At 27.9% G+C, this 27,499-nt stretch overlaps 1 protein-coding gene across 1 annotated transcript; it reads left to right on the top strand.

The window, feature by feature from the left end:
- Positions 1-22,595: 22,595 nt before the first annotated feature.
- Positions 22,596-27,189, top strand: LOC124922764 (protein NRT1/ PTR FAMILY 4.3-like). The gene is made up of 5 exons (XM_047463473.1): positions 22,596-22,844; positions 22,926-23,143; positions 24,620-25,072; positions 25,817-25,923; positions 26,010-27,189. The coding sequence occupies exons 1-5, from the start codon at positions 22,682-22,684 to the stop codon at positions 26,920-26,922; spliced, it is 1,854 nt and encodes a 617-aa protein (XP_047319429.1). The 5' UTR covers positions 22,596-22,681; the 3' UTR covers positions 26,923-27,189.
- Positions 27,190-27,499: the final 310 nt, after the last annotated feature.

Below are 27,499 nucleotides of genomic sequence, written 5' to 3'. Positions count from 1 at the left end.
CGGCCCTCATCCTCTTTCTTGGACTACTTGGTGTAATCTAGTGGTATTCTCTTCTCACCCCAGTTTCTTCTCTCTTTAACCTCGAATTCTTTCCTCATTCTATGTCCACTGCGTTTGAGTATTGAATTCCACCATCGGTCTCGATCATCAAGAACCCGTTTCTTGAATAAAAGAACTCGAAAGGCTCGGTTATAGTTTAAAGCTTAACAGTGTCTTACATAAACCCTTTGATTTTTTTCTCGGGGAACTACATCTAGTGATGTCTAACATTAACCTTTGGTTTAATTTTTCTTTTGGGAAACTGCATATGAAAATTTCTAACAGGAACCCTTTCAGGAACTTCATATTTAGACATCTTGCATGAACCATTTGATTTTGTTTTTATCTTTCTCTCGGGAAACTACATTTGACGATGTCTAACACATATCCTTTCTAGAACTACATTTATAGATGTCTTACATGAATTCTTTGTTTTTTTCTCGGAAATGCATATGGTGATGTCTGACATGAACCCTTTCATGACAGCATGACTTCATGAACTTCAGAACTTATGATCAAAAGAAAACTAGTTTTAGAGGAGGTTATCTCAAAATCTTTTCATTAATTTTTATTAGAAAGGTGCCTAGCTCTTATAGGACATTGATGATTGTTTTTTAGAAAATTGCCTAGAATTCTTACTAGAGTTTCAGCGTTCTAGTGTATGAACTAAGGAGCTTTAACTTTTGTTTTTTTAAAAATTGACCTAATGATTATTCTAGGATTTCGATGTTTAGTTTGGAAGATTGATTGGCATTTGTACTAGGACTTTCTTGTTTGTTTCAAAAAAGCCCCTAGTGTATGAAATAAGAATTTGATGCATGACCCATTTTTGTATACCTAGTTTGAGATTAAAGTTTTTATTACATAATTTTCGGAAATCGTACATAGTCTTGGACTAAGGTTTTATTGTATTTTTTTAGAATTCAAAAGGATGTTGAATCATCGTTCCATCACAAGTGTTTTGGGATTAAAATATTTTCGGCGTTTTTAGTGTTTAGACATTCACCCTCTAGACCGTTTTAAAAAGAGACTGATTTTCTATTTTATTTTCTTCGACTGAAAGGCTGTCAATAATGGATTCCAAATCGTATACGAATGATTGCTTCAAATATTTTTTTAAAGGAACTTTTCCCAACATCAGAAATCGATGTTTTAATTCAACCATTCTTTCATATCATGAATTCTCATAATTTCATTTTGCTTCCTTTTCCTTTGGAGAGACATGTTTTTAAAACTGAAGCATGATTTTTATTTTACTAAGGGTATCTGATAGAACCGGTACACTCGATCTTAAGATAATGCCTTTTATGAACATCAAGTGGTGATTTTAGTATCTCAACAAATAGGAGTATTTTAACAACTATGTGTATCTGATAAAATCGATACTCGAGTTCTTGCCTTTGGTAATCAAAACAAAAGTACGAATGAATCACCAAGCGGTAATTTCAATGCATCAACCAACATAGAAGTATATTTTTCACTATTTAGTACCATTAGTATATCTAACCGAATCAATACACTTTTATTCTTGACTTTAGACAAATTAATATGAGAATCTTGACAAACAACAAGTGGTGATTTCAATATCTAAACCTTGGATACTTTGTTCATTTCTTTTAGCCTCGGGTCCTCTAATCTTGAGAAGCTAAACGATTTTCCTCCTCATGATTTTAAATAGGTTTGGATCTTTCTATGGACTTATTTTTATTATTTAATTTTTGGGAAATCATAGGATACGATAAGAAACACAATTGGATAACTCTTTTTCATCGGCTCTTTGTGAAGTTATCGAGTTCCTTTATTTTCTTTATCAAATTTTAAAAAAAGACAAAACGTACATTTATCCACTCTCATTTTATTCATAATTTTTTCGTTATTTTTTTAAGCCCGTCCCAAATTTTTTCAAGCCCACTCCAACTCGGATTCCTGAATTTGTCCCTAACTATAACGACTTTAAATGATCTTGTCGTTTGTCATAACAAGGATGTGGTAAACTTTATCTATGATGAGTCAAGTTGGGTGATTGACATCGGTACTTCCTTGCATGTGATATGTTACATCTTCTACTTCTAGTGATTTTGGAGTATTGAAAATGAGTAATGATGACTCAAGTAAAGTTGTTGGTATTTGTGATGTTTGCTTAGATACCAAGAATGGGATCAAGTTGTTGCTGAAAAATGTTCGGCATACTCCAGATATTAGGTTGAATTTGATTTCAATTGCAAAGCTCGACGATGATGGTTTCAAGATCTCCTATGGTTTTGGAAAATGGAAACTTTTGAAAGGCAACGACGATAAACAATGGTAGTGTGAATATTGTACAAAATAATGATGCTTCTAAATTGTGGCACCGAAGACTTGGTCACATTAAGGACAAGGTTCTAAATTCATTGATTAAGAAGAATGTTATTTCTGGTTTAAGTGTGACATATTTGAAAAAAAAAATACTCACATTGTCTAGTGGGAAAGAAAACTAGAGTATCGTTCAAACATAATCTTCCTTCAAAAAAGTCAAATTTCTTAGAGCTGGTGCATTTAGTTGTTTGTGGTATTTTGAAGGTACAAACTTTTAGTGGTGCTCTTTCCTTTATAACATTTATTAAAGATAATTCCATAAAGTTTTGGGTATATATTTTGAAGACTAAAGATGAAGTCTTAGGCAACTTTCAAGAGTTTCAAGTTCTTGTTGAAAGAGAGACTGGAAAGAAGATCAGGTGCATTCGTAGTGATAATGGTGGTGAGTATTGTGGTCTATTTGATGCATATTGCAGGCAATATGGAATCTGACATCAAAAGACACCTCCAAAGACTCCTCGGTTTAATGACTTTAAAGAAAAAATGAACAAAACAATTGTTGAAAGGATTATATGTTTGTTTTATGAAGCAACATTTCCACAAACGTTTTGGGGTGAAACATTACTCTCGGTGGTACATGTTATTAATTTGATTCCGACAATTGTTTTGAATGATGAAGTTCCAAATAATGTTTGGACAGGTAGACATGTTTCTTTTGATCATTTATGAGTATTTGGATACAAGTGTTAGGTTATATTCCTAAGGATGAAAGATCGAAATTGGATGTGAAAAGACGTGATTACATTTTTTTAGGTTATGGCCAAGATGAATTGGGTTATATATTGTACAACACCATTACAAAGAAGATTATCAGAAATCACAACGCCATCTTTTAAAAATGAGAGTATTAAAGACATTGATCAAGTGAAAGACAATGAGTTGAAAGGAAAAGGTGAGTGGATTAATTTAGATCAAACTCAATTATCACACTCATCTAGTTCAATAGAAAATCAGATGCAACCTGATGATGCTCAAATTGACAATCAAGATGAACATGATGTTCACTTGGATAATGTTAGTAGTGAGCTAAATGAATTGCCTACAATTCCAACTCTAAGTTCCACGAGAATTCAACAACCTTACACGATATGTTTAATTCAACAACCTTCTTCTTTGACTATCAAAAGAAGCACATACCTCTTTTGAACGATATCAAGTTAAAACAATAATTTCTTTTTGATAGTCAAAGAATCATTTGTCTCTCCAAAAAATCAATATTTCATTTTAGATCAAACCATACTAATGTTTGGTATTATTGGATTGGATACGAGATGTGTTAGATAAAAATTTATTATTTTTAGAGAAAGTGCATATTGATGATAATGGTGCCAATATGATTACTAAGGCACTACCACAAAACAAATTTAAGTTTTGTTGTTCAACCGTACGGTTGACAACATCCTTCCCATAGTTGTGAAGGAAAAGTTTGTTGGGATTTTTATTGGGCTCCTAATTATGAGAAAAGAAAATGCTTAAATTGTATCAAGTCATACTTGAACTAAATGAAAGTCCATTTGAGACAAGAGGGGTAAATAGAATTTGGTTGCCCTATTTTTGTTTCCAAAGTTAGAAACAAGCTGATTTTTTAGTGTATGTTTCAGTCATAGCAATACCACATTGGAGAAGAAGAATAAAGAAAGGAAAAGCTTATTTTTGTCTATTTGGTGCAGCCTTCATCAAACTTACTATTAGAGGGTCAAACGATGTCCGTTTAGGTTGAAATTCCGTCAAGAGGTTGGTAAATCATTCCTCTACATTTTCACAGGTTGAATTAGGATTTGAACATCTCTAAGTTAATTGTTTGGTGGGTTGAAGTTTTTGTCCCTCTCAATTTTATTATCTTTGATTATAAGACCAAAAAGTGTATATTCTTTTTGGTTATGATCTTGTTCTTTATGTGTGTAGTTGAAGGTTATTGAACCTTTTTGTAAGCTGGACATTTGGTGATAATAGCTTGATTTTGAACGTGTAGTCACGTGGCTTTTACTCTTTGATTTGATCAGATTTTTCACGTAAAACGATCGTATGGTATTGTGTCATTTTTTATTTTTTATTTATTTGCTCCTAAAGTTTTCATTGAGATAAAAGAAAATTAATTTAGTTAGAACAAGTGTAGTTAACTATGTGGATACTCATAATTTAAGTATTATAACATAAAAATTTATGCCATCATGATTAATGGTTTCAAAACTTCACACCGGATCAATCAGATACAGATATATTAAATTACATTATAATAGCATATTTATTTATTAACTTCGTTCGACATGTCATCGTATAATGGATAGTTAGACAACTAAATTAAAAAGTAATAAAATATCTAATTAAAATTTATATATATTATATTTATAATTATTAAAATTAATGTTATATATTACTGTCATTAATCTTACTAAACAATTAAAATGAAATCAATACCTCAAAATATTTAATTCTAAATTATTGTTATTTACTTGATTGAATTTTTATTTAGTAAATATTTTGATAGTTATTCAAAATAAAATAGTTTATAAATAGAAATTTAATATAAATTTGAAAATTAATATTAATAAAAAAATTTAAAATAAAATCATTATTTAATAATATTTGATATGAAATTATCATTAATTAATTTAACAATTATAAACAAATATATATATATATATAATTTAAAATAATTATTTTATTTAAAAATTCCAAAAAACAAAATCATAATTTCAATATTTTATTTCTTATTTTATAATAAAATAATTATAGTAAAATTTTAAATATATGTTACAAATAAGATTTATAATAAGAAGTGTGGTTGTTGAACAGTTTTTTACCTTTTTTTAATTTGAATATCACCTAGTTATATAGATTTAAAAAAATACTTAAATATACTTACTTGTGATCATATTCTTCAAATATTCATTATAAAAATTAACATCGTTATTATCTTTTCGTTAACAAAATAAATATGACACATTTTTATTAAATTAATAGACATAAATAAAATATTTTTAGTATATAAATAAATTTGATACCTTAAATAAATTAATAGGTAAACAGAGGATTCTTCATAACTTTGTATCCAACATAATTCCATTAATACCAAGGTAATCTGTAAACTGGATAACATGATACAATATTTCAGGGTTTTGCCTAAATTTGTCCTTGTGATGAATAAAGACGATCACATTTGTTTAAAAAATAATACTTAATTTATACTAGTTATAGTCAAAGGTAACTCTTTCATTTATTTACACCAGGAGAAAATACAATAGTGTGCCATCTCTAAAAACCCAAATGCCGACAATAATAATTATTAGCGTCGGCGAACAAAACCGTCGATCGTCGTCGCTAAAGAGATAGTTGTTAAAAGATAATGATGTTTAATTACGGCGATATTTCTCTAACGCCGACGTTGATAATCTTTTCTGATTTCATTATTAACGTCGGCGTTAGGGGAGAGTCGACGTTGATAAAGATCGATATTGACGTCGACGTTAGGGAAGAACCGACGTTAATATCGTTCTTTATCAACGTTGGCTCTCCCCTAACGTCGACGTTAATATCGATCTTTATCAACGTCGGCTCTCCCCTAACGCCGACATTAATATCGATCTTTATCAACATTGGCTCTCCCCTAACGCCGACGTTAATATCGATCTTTATCAACGTCGGCTCTCCCCTAACGCCGACATTAATATCGATCTTTATCAACGTTGGCTCTCCCCTAACGCCGACGCTGATAATCGTTGCTCTCGGGTTATTTGAACTTTCATGGTTCTCTTATTAACGTTGGCATTCCCCAACGTCGACGTTAATATTGTTCTTTATCAACGTCGACGTTCCCCTAACGCCGACGTTGATAATGCTTCTCGGGTTTTTGGATTTTTTTGGATTTTATTAAACCTAATTTATATGCTGTTGTACTATTATTAGCAAAAAAAGACCATTCATAAATAAAAATCAATTGCAAGTTTCAAAAATCTCAAATCGTATTAGTACGAAAATCTCAAATTTACGTCAATCACTACCTGATCAGGGAAGGGGGATCCTAGACATGAGCATCTTTATAGACTCTTGCTGTGAAAACATCATTGCGTGCATCTCTTCTATTTCACGTGTCTGATTTGCGCTCATCTATTCTATTTCACATGCATGTTGTGCGTGAAACTCCATATCACATTTCTAGTGTTCGCTCATCTCTTCCATCCATTATTGCAAGTTCATGTTCTCCTCCATGAGTGTTTCTGTCTGTTAACGTTGAGACATGCGTGATTTTTTGACGCTTGAGGAAAAACTTTCCCATTGATTGGATCTAAAGTGTGTTAGACGTACTCCCGATCCCATCCCGGTCACCCTCTCGTGTCCCTATGGTCCCAAAGCAATTTCATACACGTCAAAGAACAACATTTCATTGTTTGCTTCCAGTCGCTTGCGTATCATAGTTTACAATCATTTACAATATTTTTTGTAATTTTCAACTTAACTAGACATGCAAACTAAAATGATAGAAATGATTTCAACTTACAAAGGACTGCTGAACTTGCGGAGAAGGCACAGGAGTCGGATTTTCGACGATCGTTCTCCTAGTATACGTTTGTAGGAAGAAGTTTGCATGACTAGGGGGTGTCCAATCTCCCTCACTTGTAAAAATAACATACATATCATCTGTTAGATATTATGAAATTTTAATACTCTTACTTAAACTTACCATATGTCGCTCTACTTGTGAAAATGGTCTACTGCTAGTGTGGTGGGGGTATACCAATTTCGATCTAATATCGTCCTTGGTCGTACTTTTTTCTGCAATTATAAGATAGATATAGTTGTTAGTTAATAGTCTATTAAACTATAATAAATATAAATGACTACTATACCTTAAATTCAGTCGTGAAGTAATGATGGTCAATGAGATAGTTCCAATCTTTGAAGTAAAATTCAAGAGGAGGGTTTAGTCTAATTCTCTCCTCGTCGCCACAATGTGGGTCGATGTATTTCTTCTTGTTCGTATATCTCCACATATCTCATGCTTTCTTCATTTGTGGAATCACCATATCTCTGTAGGAGTCAATGAGATGGGTTGTTGAAGATTGGAAAGGATTTTGAAAAATAACAACATATTTTAGGATTATAAAAGCTTCAAATTATAAGATAACACGTTAAAAAATATCAAACTCATAAAGATGGACTGTCATATATGGTTTAACTGGGATTGGGACAGATCAGATCAATTTTGTAAATGATGTGGCACCACCTCGGGTTTTCGGACAATGATGTCAATATGTTGAGACCAGTAGCAGGCATTATCTCATATAGACTTTCCATCCATCTCCATGAACTCCAACCTCATCTTCTTCCCAGTTTTCATTTTCGTGTTTTTAATCTTCCTCGTACCCTCCTGATGAAGACCTTGCAAAATAATAGTGAAAAAATAATAGTGAAACGACATTTATTAAAATATATATAATAATTTAAATATCACGTATAAGTTATAATTAACTACCTATAGTCTCGAGAATGGGGGAATCCCCCTCCAGGTGACAAACTCCTCGAGAATGCTGGAATTTAGATCATCTAGTCTCTCAATATCATGAAGTGATCTCATAAAGTGTATAGAATCATCGGACTCTACATCATCTGTACGAGTTCAGAGCTCGTCCAAATGTCTCGATAGTGCTCGTCTGGTAGCCCGTTTAGTTGTCATGATATCTGTAAAAAATATTAAAGTTAAAATTTTAAGGAAGTCACCATATTTGACACACACAAATAAAATATGTCCAGATATTCGAATAACGGGGATTTATCTTTGTGACAGTTTTCCATCCATGTCTAGATTCCATATTCGTAGCATAATAAACTTGGTGTACTTGACTTTCCATTATAAATAGATCATGACTTTGAGTTGTCAATGTCTTTTTCACATTAATAATTACAAACTCATATTTATCAACTTTTATACCATGGTCTTTGGAATTTACATCAAATCATCTACACTTGAAAAGAATTACTCGGTTATTACCAAAATACTAAACTTTTATGATATTTGTGAGTACTCCATAATAATTTATCGTTTTAGTGCCATTGTTTCCAATTATACAGACACTAGTAATTTGCGTGGTTAACCCTTCATCATGCTTCTCGGTGTTGACCTTGTACCCGTTTATTTTACAGGAATTATACTTCTTAGCATAAATTATCGGGTCACTCCCAAGAATTTTTATATCTTATTCATCAATCAATTTCCCCACTTTTGTCTTAAAAAAAACTTATGTAAAGTTTATCGCATTCAAGATTAGAAATATTGATTCGCCCTGTATCGGTCAACTCTTGCGTGAATTCGTTGTATACAATGAAATTTAATTGTAATTAGTTAATTACAAAATTCACACTTAGTCACTAATTAGCTTATGAACTCTTACTTATAATATTGTTTGACTTCCATACAATTTCTCAAAATGTATACGTGAGCACGCTCCCAATCATCCGATTTGTATGTGTAAAGTATTGCAATCGATAAATCTTCCATTGCCAAGAATATAGAAAGTGTTGAAGTTGGTTGTATCGTTAATAATTTTTTCCAGAAAAATGTTTCGATTTCAGTAGTAACTCATCTTTATTAACGTCGGCCTTACTCTTAAAGTCGACGTTAATAATCTTTTCTAGAAAAAATTGTTTTGATTTCGTCAGTAACTCATCTTTAGTATAACACCGACAATAATGTTAGATCTTACTTCAATAATTCTATTTTCTAATCATAAAATCTTGAGTTGGGATTAAATCTAAAAGAAATTTAAAATAATAACCAAAGAAAATGGAACATATAAAATAACTAAAGATAAATTGAAATAATAACTAAAGATAAATTAGAACAATAACTAATGAAATTTCAATAATTTACCTCATCTTGAGTTGGGATTAATATATAAAATAAGACCATATTAATGGAACATTATTCTAAATCATTAAACCCCATTTAATCAAATCCATAATCATTAAACCCCATTCAATAATTATCGCAATGATGGACAACTTGAATATACAATAGACAATCAGGCTCTCCTGGAAAATCTCCATCTTCAATTTCCTTCTAACCAATTGAAGATGGAGAGTTCCCGAAAGAGATTGATGATCATTGAGAAAATTCCTTAAGAATAAGTGTTTTTAACCAATAGACAAGTAGGCTCTCCTAAGAAATCTTCATCTTCAATTTCATTTTAACCAATTGAAGATGGAGATTTCTCTGAATAGATTGATGATCATTGAGAAAATTCTTTAAGGAGAAGCGATAGAGGAGCGTTCTAAGTGACTGCAGGAATTGGTTTCTCCTTATGATATTCAACCAATATGCTTTTAACCAATAAACAATCAGGCTCTTTTGAGAAATCTCCATCTTCAATTTCATTTTAACCAATTGAAGATGGAGATTTCCCAAAAGAGTCTGATTGAACATTTATTAGAAGGAAATCAGTAGTTTCACTTTTTACCACTTCTTAAATTTCGTATGGAGAAGCGAGAGAGGAGCATGCTATTTAAAGGCCATGAAACTTATTTAGCAAAGAATGTTAGAGACGGCATTTGTCGGTGGGTCGTTGATAGTCTAAATATCGATTATTAGGGACGGCGATAGCATAATGTAGTGGCTCATAATCTATAATATCAGTCACGATATTATGTTAACTTCGTCCCTAATAGTTATTATGGATGACGATAGCCTAATGTCGTGGCTAATATTATAGATTATTAGCCACGGAATTATGTTATCGTCGTCCCTAATATTCTTTTTACAAATTGCGGGGAAATGGTAAGGAAACCTGACTTTTATCCACGACAATCATATCGAAAACCGTCGTTGATAATAATGGCGGGAGAGGGGCAGAAAAGCCAGAATATTAGCCACGACTTCGACGACGAAAACCGTGGCTGATATTTTTTTATTAACGTTCGGTGTCACTTCGTCGTCACTAATATTTTTTATTAACCACGACGGAATAGTTTTTGTCACTAATATTTTTTATTAATCACGACATAAGTTTGTCGTCACCCATGTTCGTCGTTAAAAACCTTATTTCTACTAGTGTTATGATCGTATTTGTATTAATCATATCTTTAAAAACACATTCAATCACTCACATGTTTCATTAAAAGTGTTAGGATCTAGATCACGGCTGGCGGACCGGGGTCTGGCCGGTTAGTACTTTGTCTGACAACACTCAGAGGTTGGTGTTTAATCCGGTTAGAGATTAACACTGGGTTTCAATACTACACAAACTGTCACAAACCCGTGAACCGAGTTCAAGTGCGGGAGTGATTTGTTTCAGGTTGAAGAACACACACGGGATGAATGGAGATAGGTTTTGGATAAAGTTGGTTTGGAGATTAGGAGGTCGGTTTGAGGTTTAGTAAATCGGTTAAAGTGATGTAAATCGGTTAGAACGGTATGAGTCGGTTAGATAGTAGAACCGACAGAAAGTAAAGAGCAAGACAGGTTTTTATGGATGTTCGGAGATAAAACTCTTACGTCACCCCTTCTTCTCGAAGCCGCGAGAAGGATATTCACTAATGAATACACAAACACAATACCCGATCGAGTCTTATTTACTGCTCGATAATTACTCTTACAATTCTCACAGAAATTGTAATCTCACTTCAAATGCACACTTAAACTTTAATCTTGTAGAGAGATAAACTTGTAATTATTAACTCTTAGAACTTGTAGCTGGTAGAACTGGTGTATTGCATTTACTCCTCTTCAGCTCCTTTTATAGTTGAAATGTGCCAACGGTCACATTTCTTCAACGGATACGTTTAGGGTAATCCTTGAATCTGATTGGTTGATAAGAGGCATTAATTGCAGTTTAAGCTTCCAAGGCATAGGTCAAACCGTCTAGGTTTGTCTTTTACTTAGTTTAGCAACTGTCGGTTGGACAGTTGCCTGCACCTGGAAGGTTGCGCCTCTGACTTATCTCAGAGTGGAAAGATCTTTTCAGGCAATCTTCTGCAGCCTTCAGAGTATCATTAGACTTGTATGGATATGGCAATGTCATAGTCTGTTCCTTTGGTATCATCTTTCGCAGATACTCAAAGTATTTGTTTGCACCGATTTGTAAGTTGTACTTAGTTTGATATTCTTGGCTTCTTTCTCTAAGTAGTCTGTTCATCGGTTTTCCGGTTAGATGCATTTCGGTTTAGGATATCTGTCGGTTGTTCATAGCTTCAGGTTAACCGGATAGCTTTCCGGTTTTGGATACGTCCTCTGCTTATTCTTCTAACCGGTTAGATTCTTTGATCGGTTGGATTCTTGACCGGTCAGATTTTTGACCGTTCAAGGTTCTTGACCGTTCCTGCACAGGAAATTTGTTTTTGTTAAGTTCTTATTTTAACCGGTCTAATTTATCTAACAAAAAGGCATTCATTCTAATCAAAATTCTATTTTAGTTCGGATCGATTATAATATTAGGTAATTTTATTAACTTGGGCATAACAATAGAGATTTTAAGACAAATTTAGGCATATTATACGACCTACTAGTCTCTTCTTCACCTCGTTTGTGTTGGTCAATATTCTTGATATGTTTGATGGCTTGTAATTAGGGATGGCAATTTGAAACCGCCCTGCGAAAACCGAACCTAATTGCCCCGTTTGGGATGGTTTTCCCCGAAACCGAATGAGAATGGGGCGGGGATGGTATTTATGTCCCCCGCCCCGCCCCGCCCCGCCCCGATTTCACCCCGAATATACCCCGAATCTGCCCCCGAACACCATAAACATAATTAAATATATTAAATTATCAATATATTTATTTAATCACTATATTTTATAAGAGTAGTAATGTTAGAGTATGAAAAAATATAATACAAGTTAGAGTAAGGCTGGATGATATGTATTACATCTTCTAGCTTAGCGGCAACAAGAGCGGGATATCTCCAGCCTCCATGAAGTTTGGGTTCGAATTTGTTAGGCGGCAAGTTCTGCACCCGCGAGGATTAGTCGCACTCCAAAGAAAAAGCAAACCCAAAAGAAAGAAATTGGAGGATATTTATACATACTTGGATATCTCGCATAAGTTCAGGGATATATTTGACATTTTTCCTAAGACGACCCTACAAATTTATACAAATTTATGTGCATTATTAGTCATTTTAGGCTAAATACTCATTTTTACGTGCATTAATAGTCATTTTAGGTTAAATCGTCATATTTATGTGTATTATTAATCATTTTATGCTATTCTTTTCTTTGAATTTTGTCTAAATTTATTCTTTACAATTCAGTTTTTTTAGACTATCTTGTTATTGTTAATAAGTAATTATATTAATTGAGTAAAAAAACAAATAATTTAATTTAAATTTGGTTCTTAAACTGCAATATAACTTAAAATTGGACGGACAGAGTAATATATAGTTAATAAATAAATATAATATATAGCTGTAGAAGAATATTCTTTTGAAAAATTGATGGTTAGAGGAGAATACTTTTATTTTGTTTAGCTTTAGATGTGGGCACCTGGCTAGTGAATATATAAACAGCTATATATATATATATATATACATGGATCTTGAGGTTGACTACCACAAATTTTATTTTATTATTTATTTTGGACAATCATATCAAATCATATATATAATTATTCAAATCAAATCATAAAACTTTAGAAAACAATTTTGGGCTTGTATAAATGATTAGTTATGTTGTTATTATGTTGAAAATGGTTGATTTCTTAAATATAATTATTTTTAATATGTTAATTTTGTAAGCTATCATTATAATTTTGTATTTATTGTTTTTATTTTGAAATATTTGCAATAATTTTTTTTTAATCTCATGATTATGATTTACATTAGATAATAAGACGTTCTAAATAATAATAGAACTCGTGACTTCTTTTTTTATAAGAATTAATTTTGTTACATAAACTATTTTAGTAGGTTATTTAAACAATGTAGTCATAATAAATTATCTGATTTTGGACGAGAAAATAATTATAAATATATATAATTTTATTTTAAAATAAATTAATTTATTTCATCAATTCAACTTATCACATCATTTATTTTTAAGTAAATTATACTTATATTTTTTAATATTATCTTTTCAAAATCAATTCATTTTCTTAAAATATTTCCAAATAAAATTGTCACTCTTAGCATCAAAATATCTTGAGCTACTTTCACAAAAGCTGAATTTTTAGAATAGACCAGTGACAATCAATACATGATCATGACTTTATTGCAGCATATTCTAAATCTAAATTGATTTTTGGGCAATACATTTGTCTTTTAAGATTTTGGTCTATTCATTTTTTATATGAAACTTTAATCATTTTAAAGAAAACTCACTTAGAACAATCACATTATTATCTTAGTTGTCATATCTTTCATTTTCTTGGATGTGTGATCAATTAGTTGGTGCTTTTCTTTCTTCCTAACAATCAAGAATATATTTATATATAATTAACTCATTTCAAACTAAATCTATTATAATTTCTAATTAATTTTTATTTTAACGTATATTTTAATTGATTTGAATCTTTGTATAAGTACAAATGAGTACAATAATTCATCGTAAATGTATAGATCAATTTATGTGTAGTAAATTAATTCATATGTAAATACATAAAATTATAAATATAAATCAACAATTTTAAATAATCAAATATATTAAAATCTTTATAATCAAATAAAAATTCAAAATTTAAATCACCAAAATTTAGAAAAGGTATAAAAATTTATAGGTGATAAAGTAATATCAAATTAGTTAGTATAAAATATCGGAAATGAAGATATAAAATTGATAAAAACAAAATATTATGGGCTTGTTCTGTACATGTTATTTAAATAACCTGAAAAGAAAGAAAAATGATTATTGGTAATGATCGGTGATAATTTTGAGGAAATGATGATGTTTTTTTGGTAAAAAGACTTAAAGGGTATTGATATATATATATAAATAAAATAAATAATTATAATTTAAAATAAAAGGTATTTTAGTATTTTGGTTAATGACTTGATTGATTTGAAGGATGAGAGGTGGAGTGAAGTGACAATTGATTTGGTTGGTTATTTTAAAAGCCCAAATCCGAACAAAGCCTTTATGTACATAGATGTAAGGATTTAATGCTAACTTCTAATATTAAAAAATAATATATTGTAACTTATAGTTAATTATATAATTATTTAAACAATATAAAAATATATTAGTTAATCACACCTCCAAATCTATATATTTTTAACTCATAATTAATCATATTATTATTTAAATAATATAATTATATATTAGTTAATCATACCTCCACATCTATTTGTAAAAAGAATTAATGAATAAGTTGTATCAAGCTTCTATTATAATTACACTAAACTATTTTATTTATTATTATTATTATATATATTACTAAAATTTAAATTATAAATTATTATAAATTTAATTTATAAAGTATTTAGATATGTATTTTAAAACGTCTGATTATTAAGTTTTAACAAATTATAAAGTATTTAGATAAAATAAATTGATCAGTGCTAAGTTCTAACAACAAATTCTAGTGCATTATTATTTTCTCTTTTTTATATATTTTTTATTATGGACATTAAATTTAACTAACTATCTATATTGTTCAATTATATACCTATATAGAGTTCATAACTTTCTAAATCAATAGTTATATAGTTTATTGAATGCTTGACATTTATAACATAAAAAATAAAAAATGATTTGACATTAAACTATGGTGCTACTACTTATTATAAATAAATATATATGAAAGTGAAAATTTGGTGTTACGAATAATAACGAAATTATATATCAACTTATAAATGAATTTGAAATCTAATAGGAAAAAAAATATATCTATTTTTCAAATTAATTCCAATGATATCACATCATTCTCTACAATAACTATCATATTTTATATGTATATTTTTGATACTTAAATTGTTCAATACTTCAATAAAAAACATTTTCTTTTCTTCTAAATATTCAATGTTGACCTACATATGAATCCTTTAAAATATTAAAGTTTATATTAATAAAATATAATAAATTTTAATAATACAACTATTGTGTTGAGGTTGGTTAGATGTGAATTATTTGGATTAACACTAAATAATCCAACAACCAATCAAACTACATCTATTAAATAATTATCCAATTAAAATATTAAAACAGTTTTATATTTAATTATTTTATAACAGTTTAAAAAATATTTAAAATAATTTAATCTTTTTCAAATAAGATTAATATTGTCAGATAACCTCACATCAAACGAGACATTGGTTACAGCATTTGCTTGGAACCTCAACCAATTTCTAATCTGTTTTTTCTTAGTCTCTAAAACAAAATTGGGACCTATTCAGAATTTCATTTATCACTTATTATTAAACCAAAAGAATATATATAAAAAAAATGGACAAAAACTCATTGAGATATAACCCAGCTTATCTTAAAAAAAAGTTGTATAAAATAAAAAGTATTATAATTATCTATAACAAGTTTTAAACCCATAACCAAATATTATTTAGACATTTCACAATTGTTATAACTAACCTATCATATTTTCTTTTATGATATCCATGATTGGATTAAGAAATTATTAAAAATTGTATTGAACATTAGATAGCTTAATGACAAAAATCTTAAACTAATTAGTTTATCTTTTTTTTTTTTGAGAAAAATTAGTATGATCACCTCACTTTAATAAGAGCATGTATAGATAGTAAGAATTGAATTTAAATTTTTTTCACTGAAATATGATTTTTTTTTTTTTTTTAAGTAAACTCTTGATATGATATTTAAAGACCTGTCAAATCAAAAATTCTATATGTATCATGGTTAAATTAGAGGAGTGAGAGTGAGGAAGGAATTTAGGGGAAAAAATGGGAAAGAGAATGATGTGTCATCACATCACCACTGGAGGGAGAGAAGAGAAAATCAATTTATTATTTTTTCGACGAATCAAATTGCGGTACGTAATTCCCTCTTCCAACTTTCTTCCCCGGTCATTTCTCGTTAAATTATTTAATATCATAATTAATCATGTTTAATTTATAATAAAAATACTAAATTAAAATAAAATAATATAAAGAGGAAATGGTTGGCATCTTACAAAATTATCAAAAGTTAGCGAAAAGTAAACACGAATAAAATCGTTAAAAATGTGGAAAAAAACAAAATGTGAAAAATATGGTGAGAAAAAAAGGAGAGGAATCGAATCATATATATTTATTAAGAAAGAGTTTGGACTTTGAGAACGCAGTCCCCCACGCCCCCACTTCACATATATACGTAGACCATACATTTAAAAATAATAATTTTTTGATTTTTTATCTTTTATTTTACAAATTTTTAAGGGTAACAAATAGTTTTTTAACTTTTTTTTTAAAGATTTTAAGTGTCTCAATCATTTATTTGGTACCATATTTTTTACTTTCTCTACCCCTATATTATCTGTTATTCAAAATAATATTAATATTAAATTATTTTTTATTTACAAGCTAAAAAGTATACTAGTTATATAATAATTGATGGAACACTTATTTTATCATGAGCTTTTATTTCTTTATTTTTTGTAACCATGATTCACAACTCAACTTATTAACTATATTTTGATCATATTATCGTTACAGTTATAATTATTTTTAAAAATTATTAGACTAAAAGTAAAAAATTGATATTTAATATAAAAAGTAATTAATTAAATTAGATGAAACTTCATTTTGTATTTACTTTTATTATTATTTTTTATAAACTTTTTATTTATTTTGACCATTTTACACTTGCTTAATTTTATTTGTTTTTAGTTATATCCTTTACATTTTTTTTTTACTGTAACAATTTTAAAAATAAAAATTGGATTAAAATATACAAATTTAAAACAAATTATTATTATTTTTAAAAAAGGTTCTTTACTCAAATAAATTAACATGCTTAACTTAAAAAAATATTATAATTAAGACAAAATCCTAATTTTTATGTTATATCTTAACATTAATAATTTTATATTATATTTAATCTAAGTATTTTAGTTTAATTAGTTATATTATATAATATTTTCTAAGAATTTTAAGTTCAAACTTTGCTAAGTATATTTTTTTTTAAAATTGGGACACTAAGATTGAGGGACTCTAGACAGTAGACACCTAACTGCATTGTTACCTTGGCTTACGCTGACCCTATCTAAGGACATGCTATAAGTGATTTTTATAACTGAATAAGAAAATAATTGAATCTAGATGTTTAGTTGTAGGGTTTAATTAATGAAATTAAATTAAATTAAATCTCTTATACACCATATTTATCTAATTCCCTCAATTTTGGTGAAGTGAATATTTATTTGCTTGTATTGAATATTTATTTTTCTCTTCCATAATGTCAACATTTATTTCATAATTATAATTATAATTATATTATATTATATATATATATATTATAATTATATTCCTCATCTTTTATAATTTAAAAAAAAATAGTTTTAATTTATTTATTAAAAGAAATTATTTAATTATTTAAATAAAATCAAGTTATTATTTTAAATAAAATATAATTAATAATATTTTTAATAAAATAAAATTTTAATAATAATTACAATAATTAATAATAATTACAATAATTAATAATAATTTAGTCATTTTTATATAATTAATTTTAAATATTATATATTAATAATAAAATTATAATAAATAAATTAAAATTAAAATTTTAAAAACTTAATAAAATAAAAAATTATAGCTTTTTATAAAAATAAAATTATTTATAAAAAACTATAAAAGTTATATATATAATATTTTAATAAAAATCATTATAAAAAATTACACCATATTATAATATGTTATATTTAACATAAGTTTGTTTAATCCCACTATTAGTATATAATTTAAAGACTTTATCTCAAAAGATTTATATTTTGATTGATCATTTTTTATTTGTAATTTTACAGAAAATAAAATTAATATATTGGTAATATGTTGAGAAATCTTATAAATCTAGGGAAAAGTTTGAAACATCCAACTATTTTGTTTTAAGTTTTGTTTTGGGTTAAAAAATGTAATTAGTATCATCATATATTTGAATATTTTATATTTTTAATTAAATAGAGGAGGGTAAAAAGATATATATATATATATATATATATATATATATATATATATATATATATATATATATATATATATATATTTATTTATTTATTTTATATGATGTTTAATTTCAAAGTATCTAAATTACCGGGTCGAGAGATATAATTAATTTGGATATATGTATGAGAGTAAATTGATATTTGGGTCGGATTAAAGGTTGACCCACCCAAAAACTTAAAACGGTTACAGATAAAATTAGAAATATTATAAGTATGTTTTGAACTTGCGACCTAACACTGTTAGTAGTCTATTACAACCCTTTAACCAACTAGGCTAATAAAACTTTACATTTTAAATTCAACCCGAAATTTGATAAACGCGGGACATTCTTAACAATATAAGTTTAACTAACTAATATATATATATATATATATATATATATAATGATGCTTAATTTCAAAAGTGTTTGGATTACCAGGTCGAGAGTTGTGGTTAATTTGGATATATATGTAAGAGTAAATGGATACTTGAGTCAGATTGTGGGTTGACCCGCCCATAAACTTAAAACAGTTAAAAATAAAATTAAAAATGTTATATGTATGTTTCGAACTTGCATACTAACAAAAACAAGTTTAAACCTTTAAGCAACTAGGTTAATAAAATTTTATATTTTAAATTTAAAACCAAATTTGATGAACGCATGACAATCTTAACAATATAAGTTTAATTTTTTAACTAACTAACTACTATATACCTATATAAATTATAATGATGCTTAATTTTAAAATGTTCGGATTGTCGAGTAAGAGTTGTGAATAATTTGGATATATATATATGAGTAAATAGATACTTAAGTCGGAATGTGAAAATTGATACTTGAGTCGGATTGTGAGTTGACTTTCCCATAAACTTAAAACGGTTAAGAATAAAATTATATATATATATATATATATATATATATATATATATATATATATATATATATATATATATATATATCTTTCGAACTTTCAACCTAATAAAACAAGTACAACCTTTTAACCAACTAGGCTAATAAGACTTTTTATTTTAAATTCAACACCAAATTTGATTAACACGTGACATTTTAAATATATAAGTTCAACTTTTTAACTAACTAATATATATATATATATAATATATAATGATGTTTAATTTCAAAGTGTCCTGATTGTCGGGTCGAAATCGGTAGTTAATTTGAGAGAGTAAATATATATTTGGGTCAGATTGTGGGTTAACCCGCCCATAAACATAAAACGGTTAAGAATAAAATAAAAAAATGTTATATGCATGTTTCAAACTTGCAACCTAATTAACAAAAATAAGTATAACATTTTAACTTAGTATGATTGGAATGTGGTTTGCTGAGTGATAATAAACTAATAATAATTGAAAGTGGTTAAAAAATATGAATCAAATATTTGATTGATCAAATTGTGAGGTCACGATGCTAAATATAAAAAATTATGAATTAAATATTTGATTGATTAAAATGAAAATGTAAAGTTTTAGAAGGTTAAACATTGAATAATATTATTATAAGTTGTTTATAATTTTTTTTTTATAATTTTATCCGTGTGTATCGCACCAAAATCTTCCTAATTAATATTAATTTAAATATAAAATAATAATATATAATTTCTATATAATCAATAATAATTAAAATAATAATTATTTTTATTAAACACCACACTTTTATTAATTATATTCTTATTCTTATTTTTTTATTTAATAAGTGCTTCTAATAAATTTATTTAATACATCATGAATTATAAATTAATTTCATCTTCACAATTTTGCTGTCGAATCATTTTTGAAGACTACCATTTAATTAGTGTCTTATAAAAGTCTTAATTTTTATTTATGTCAATGTCACTACTATCATTATTATTATTATATAGATTTTGCACAATCTTCTTCACATCTATCTCACGTCTCATTACAAAATTGTGTAGACATACTTCAGTCACTATTTTAAATTGAATACATGTCAAAAAAAAAAATCTTACTTTTCTAATTTCAAAAGTTTGGTTATATATGTACAACTCTTTAGAAATAATGTACATGTTTTGTTAATTGTTTTTAGTAATTAATTTGTTGAGCACTTTTTGAATTGTTCTAAATGAAAAGTATTTGGTTTTTAGAAAGTTAATTAATAGCCTTTCATATTAGTGTATTTATAGTTAATTATTTTTAAAAATTAATATTTATTTACTAGAGAGAGTTAATACTAACCTTTCATCATATTCAATACAACAAAGTAATATTTTTCAACAAACATTTAATAATAATTTTGTAGGTAAAATTTTGTAATAAAACTAAAAGAAATAAAATTAATTGATCTAGAGAATTAAGTAATAAACTAGAATAGAATGGAGTGAGATTTGATGGGTTAATTAATTAGGGCGGTCAATATTTTTGATATTGAACATATTTTGTTCATTTGTATTTTATTTAGATTTAGGAATGTCTAGTTGAGGAAATTAAAAAATAAGATAAATTTTGAAAAAGTTATTCGATCAATACAGTTTTTCCATATTTTAGAGAAGTTAAAAAAATTCTTAGAAAATTTGTTTGATTAAGAAAATTTTGTCAAATATAAATTAGCCCTACATATATATGTTTAAAGTGACTCCTCTTCTTATTCTATTCAATTAGGTGTTTTTTAACCATAAATATCATTTATTTACTTTTTTTTCATTAATAATGTGACTTAATATATTAAGGATTGAACATCAAATTGAGACTCTTCTCTAAAGATCAATTTTATTTTGAACATTTTCTTTCAAAGTTTGAGCTATTTATTGTTAAAGTTATCAAAAACGAAGTTTTATTTTTAACGATTTTAATGTCGTTAACTTATTATTTACGTGACATTATTTATAAGAAAATAAAAATAAAACGCACTTACTAATTTACTAACCTGCCACTTTTTTTTTTTTTAACTAATATATATATATATATATATATATGAGGAAGAGGACATAACAATAATAATAATAATAATAATCATAATCATTTTTTTTGCGAGCTCTCGATCTCCACTTATGTCCGCTCTTCTCTGTTTTCACCAATAATTTCGACATCTTTCAATTCACGATTCTCCGGTCATCCTCCCTCGTCATTCATTCTTTCATAACTTTCTCCGCTCAACTATTCTAACTCAGTAGGATTAAATGATTAATTTATTATTTTATTTTATAAAATTAAAATTTTTATTTTTCAATTGATTGAGGGATTTTTTTTTGAAATATAAATAAAGGTTAGGTTATTTGAAAACTAAAATTAGAGCAATTGGTAAATGTTTTACAATAAATTAATTAAAAAATATTTAATTAGTATATAATGAAAATTTTAAGGGAAATTTCTATTTGAAGAGGACGGAGTAATTCAAATGGATAACTCGCGAAGGATTGACATCAGTGTCAAAATGGATAAACAACAATGAATAACTCATTTGTGAAAGATGTAACCAAGAAGGTCATACGAGTCGTAGCCAACGATTTACGAAAAAAAATCGTTAATAATTTAGAAAATACTTATTATAATTGTTTTTTAAATAATTAATTATTATATTGTTATGATTAAAATATTTTAAATTTACTAATATATATTAATTACTTATGAGAATGTTAAAGTGAATATTTATATAATAATTAAAATTTAAATATATATATATATATATATTAAAATATAAATAATTAAATTTATAAAAAAAATAATAATTTAAAATATATAACAAAATATACATAATTTAATTTATACCAATAATAATAATTTAAATAATATATATATATATATATATATATATATATATTAATGAGTTTAAATATAAATAAATAAATATAAAAAAAATTAAGTTTATAAACTCAGTTAATTTGGTTTGGAAATGAACCAACAAAATAAATTTGGTTGAAAAGTTAAAAAAATAAATCATATTGAATTTGTTCATAAAAAAAAAAAGTTGTATGCATAACATTTGATGGAGGTGGTTTTAACTATTTAAAAAACAAAGAAATTAATTTCAATCAATCTTGTCTACCTATCCATGCGCGAGTGAAAAGCGCGTGTGTGCGTGTGTGTGAGAGAGAAAGAGATAGGATGAGAGAGTACATCGGCTATAAATTTGGAATCGGATGAAGCCAAACATGCCTCATCAAATTCAGCAGATTGCAAAGATTACACACTCCAACAACACATTTTGAGAGAGAGAGAGAGAGAGAGAAAGGACAATAATGGAGGATGATAAAAGAAAAGAAAATAAAGAACTGAATAGAGAAGAAGAAGAAGAGTTGAACATGGCGGATGAAGATCATCATATGACAACCGTTGATTGGAAAGGCAGACCTTCCCACTCTCTAAACCATGGAGGAATGAAAGCTGCCGTCTTTGTTCTTGGTAAAGCCCTAAATTAATTAAACTCATCAGATTCTCTCTCTTGTTCTTGTTCTTGTTCTTATGAATTACTTCTGATATCAGGGCTTCAAACATTTGAGATAATGGGGATAGCAGCAGTTGGGAACAATCTGATAACTTATGTTATAAATGAGATGCACTTTCCACTTTCAAAATCTGCAAACATAGTCACCAACTTCATCGGAACAATCTTCATTCTTGCACTTCTTGGCGGTTATCTTTCTGATTCTTATCTAGGATGTTTCTGGACCATGCTTATCTTTGGTTTTATTGAGCTCTCTGTGAGTATCTCTCTCATTTCTTTTTTGTCTTTCACTAATCACTATACTTTCTTTTTTATTTTTATTATTTTTTTTCTCAACCCCCATCACTCTCAAGTGGACCAAACTGTGCTTTAAATACTATCCAATTGTGGGTTTTTATGCACATATTTATATTCATCATTATTTATAAAAAAAAATTTAATTATAATTAGATGGTTAATATATCTAATATTTAGATGCTATTTTCAAACTTAGTATTTTTTTTTTAATTCTGAAAAAGGGATAGGTGACCCAGTGAGAGGTGGGTGTCCTAGTTCACCTCACCCTAGTCTAGACCTCACCCTAATTTCGACTCGATTGTATAGATCTGTGTGTCAATACCACATTTTTTTAGAATTATTTGTAGCTTAATTTCATATTTTATGTTTTTCTTAAGTTTTTTATGGCTTAATTTGTAATTTAAGACTATACTTGTGTTAAAACTATTTTTTCTGTTTTTTTTATAATGAATGTTGACATTTTTCTAAAATAAATTATCATGATATAGTTTTGAATGTATATATTTCATTTTTAAAATTTATACTTTCATGTGTATATAAATTTATAATTATAAAAATGTATTTAAATAAATAAATAAATAATAGTTTATTACCTAGAAACTAGTGTGATTAATAATCCTCCATTTTTAACTAACATCTTTGTGACTTGTGAGTATATGTCTATTTCCACTTGAAGTAAGTTTTTGAATTTGATCACATATATATATACTTTTATGAAATTAAATTCTTTTAAGAACAATCTCTCACAAAATAGCCCATATCATTAATCTTTGATGAAAAAATGTTTATTTTGACTATTTGAGTTAAACAATTAAGGAATAAGTTAAAATATTTTAATAAATAATGTTATTAATTTAATAGAAAAAGTAATTGATAATGAAATATGTATTTGTTTATAGCAACATCAAACAAACCCTTAATTCTAATTAAAAAATGAAGGACAAATAAATATTTAAAAAAAAAAATTGTTCTCTTCAATGAATCCAATCACATGTTCATGTAAGATGCTTGGCTAAATTAAATTTGTATATCTTTTGCAAACAATAATTTGTCTTTAATTTAATAAATTGAATATTCAATATAATTTATGCATACAACTTTTTTTTCACTATAAAACAAATAGAGATAAAAGCAACTAATTGCTACTATAATAAGAAATTTTCGTAGTCACTATCTCTTAAAAAAGATTAAAACAAATCTCAAATAACATGAATGGCTTAGCCACTACCTATAAATAGACAAAATTTACATATGCAAATATAAAGAAATGTGTGTGCATGTCACATTTAATTTTTAAGATATAAAACCCAATTAAATAAAACAATAAAGTTCAAATCTTGAAGGGTATTTTAGTCATTTAAAGAAATATTTTACTATACCAACATGTGATTATTATTAATTAATTTTATTTATTTAATGGTGATGAAACATGTAGGGTTTCATATTATTGTCAGTCCAAGCCCATCTGCCCCAATTGAAGCCAGCAAAATGTAACATGATAAATGGAGACAATATTATTTGTGAAGAGGCAAAAGGCTTGAAGGCTCTAACATTCTTTGTGGCACTCTATTTAGTAGCATTAGGGAGTGGTTGTGTAAAACCTAATATGATTGCTCATGGAGCTGACCAATTCAATAAAGATGATAATCATGGTTCCAATCAGTCCAAGAAACTTTCTTCTTATTTCAACGCCGCTTATTTTGCATTCTCGGTTGGTGAACTGGTTGCCCTAACGCTTTTGGTCTGGGTCCAAACTCATTCTGGCATGGATATTGGCTTTGGCTTGTCGGCTATCACCATGGCTATGGGCTTGGTTTGTTTGGTTTGTGGTACACTTGTTTATCGGAATAAGCCTCCCCAAGGAAGCATCTTGACTCCAATTGCTCAAGTATAGTTACTCATCTCTACTTTCTTTCATCTCGGATCAATTTGGAAATAAATATTTTTTTCCAGATAAATCATACAATTAATCTCATATGAATTGTGATCTTAATTAAACTCGTAAAAGTACCTTTTTTTTCAAATAACTTATAACTATAGCATCTTTATATTAAATTGTGATCTAAAAGAAAAAGAAATACATGGTTTCCAGTATGCTTATAATTATGGTGTGTTTATCCTAAACTATGGTGTCATGTAAATTGTGATACAAATTAATTAATATACTTATAGGCCATTTGGAAACACTTTTTAGATTTGGAGCTAGAGCTTCATTTGAATAAGAAAACATCATCAAATTTATAAATATATCTTGAGTTAAATTATGTATTAGACACTATCTTATCTAAATGAGACTATTGACCATAAAAAAATGTTTCTAATAGTGACATTTTATCGTATAAACTCAAATCTAACAAAGAACTTAAAGTGTGTTCACATATGAATTGTGATCAAAATGAAAATATCAGTCTTTCAAATATGCTTATAACTATAGTATGTTTTTATTATTCTCAATGACCCAAGAAATACCTTTGATCAAATGTTAATATTTATAGTGTGATTTTATTGTAGCCAAGGAACTTATTATAATCCAAATAAAATAGAGAAATGCATGTTTTTAAATATGCTTATAATGAATTTGATTTTCCTTTTGATTTTAATACTCCTATTTTGAATTGTACATAACAAACAGGTAATTGTAGCAGCATTTTTAAAGAGAAAGCAAGTTTACCCATCTAACCCACAAATGCTACATGGAAGTCAAAACAAGACTCTAAGTCTCCATACACAAAGATTCAGGTTTTACTTAACTCTCACAACTAGACATTTTACCTCAACAATTGATCAATTCAAAAGATTTTTTTTTTTTTTTTTTTCATATTTAGGTTCTTGTACAAGGCTTGTATAAGAACAAGCCGAGTCGACAACAATGAAAGTGCATGGAAGCTATGTACGATGGCTCAGGTCGAACAAGTGAAGATTCTTTTATCGGTCATCCCAATATTCGCGTGCACAATAGTGTTCAACACCATCTTGGCTCAACTCCAAACATTCTCAGTTCAACAAGGAAGTTCTATGAATACCCAAATCACTAAATCTTTCCATATTCCCCCGGCCTCTCTCCAATCCATCCCTTATATAATCCTCATCGTATTGGTCCCTCTTTACGACACTTTCTTCGTTCCCTTTGCTAGAAAATTCACCGGCCATGACTCAGGAATCAAACCCTTGAACAGGATCGGCATTGGCCTATTTGTAGTCGTATTTTCAATGGTTTCGGCTGCTTTAATGGAAAACAAAAGAAAGAATGCAGCTTTACATGACGGAGAAATTATATCCATCTTTTGGATCACGCCTCAATTCTTAATCTTTGGGATATCGGAGATGTTTACTGCGGTTGGACTCATTGAGTTCTTCTACAATCAGTCGTTAAAAGGAATGCAATCTTTTTTAACCGGTTTGACTTATTGTTCATACGCATTTGGTTTCTTTTTGAGCTCGGTCTTGGTTTCTTTGGTGAATAAGGTAACCTCTAGCTCGTCGGGTGGAGGTTGGTTGAGCAATAATGATCTCAACAAGGACCGGTTAGATATGTTCTATTGGTTGCTAGCTGTTCTAAGCTTGCTTAACTTCTTCAACTATCTTTTTTGGGCAAGATGGTACTCGAGGAATCTTTGTGGATCAGCCTCGTCTGAATTTGGCTTCGAGAACATTATGGGAAACAATAATACTAACAACCATTTGAACCCATCAAAGTGTGATGGAGATCATGATATTATTAATGCCCATATACCTTGAAGTTCATGTTTGACCTAATTAACTACTATATATATATATTACAATACAAAAAATAAAACTAAAAAATGATTTATGTTAGTACTGTCTAAGTGCTTTTAGTCATGATACAAAATATATGGAGAAAATTGATGGTATTCATCATAAAGAATGACCAAAAGGGTTCCTTGGGAATTAAGACGTTGTAATATGTGTGAAAAGAATGGTAATTTAGGACACCTTTTGTGGTTTGAAATATATGAATTTTATATTGAAAATAATCATTTGTTATTCCATTTCATAATGTTATAACCCAAAAATATGTTTATGTGAAGATAAATACGATTATTATCTTTAAACTACCTTTCTTTAAAAAAAATTAAAGAAACGAGCTCAAAATTTTGATTTCACTCAATGAAAATTTTGTAATTCAATCGTTTTAAATTTTGTTATAAACCTTATGAGCGTAATGTCCAAGTTAGCATCCACACATTAGCACAACAAATCATTGTCAATAACCCTTAATTTAATTCAAACATTTTCAGTGAAAAATCAAACATGAACACTCAAGATGGTAAACCAAAGAGAGTAGAATTTAGGT

The sequence above is a fragment of the Impatiens glandulifera genome, chromosome 1, assembly GCF_907164915.1.
Source record: "Impatiens glandulifera chromosome 1, dImpGla2.1, whole genome shotgun sequence".
Classification (NCBI taxonomy): domain Eukaryota; kingdom Viridiplantae; phylum Streptophyta; class Magnoliopsida; order Ericales; family Balsaminaceae; genus Impatiens; species Impatiens glandulifera.
Note: the sequence above shows the minus strand (reverse complement) of the source record. Positions and strands in the feature narration are given on the sequence as shown.

Coding starts and splice junctions, on each gene's coding strand:
- LOC124922764 (XM_047463473.1), top strand. CDS start 22,682: ATGGAGGATGATAAAAGAAAAGAAAATAAAGAACTGAATAGAGAAGAA. Junction 23,144..24,619: donor TTGGTTTTATTGAGCTCTCT/GTGAGTATCTCT, acceptor TGAAACATGTAG/GGTTTCATATTATTGTCAGT. Junction 25,924..26,009: donor CTCCATACACAAAGATTCAG/GTTTTACTTAAC, acceptor TTTCATATTTAG/GTTCTTGTACAAGGCTTGTA.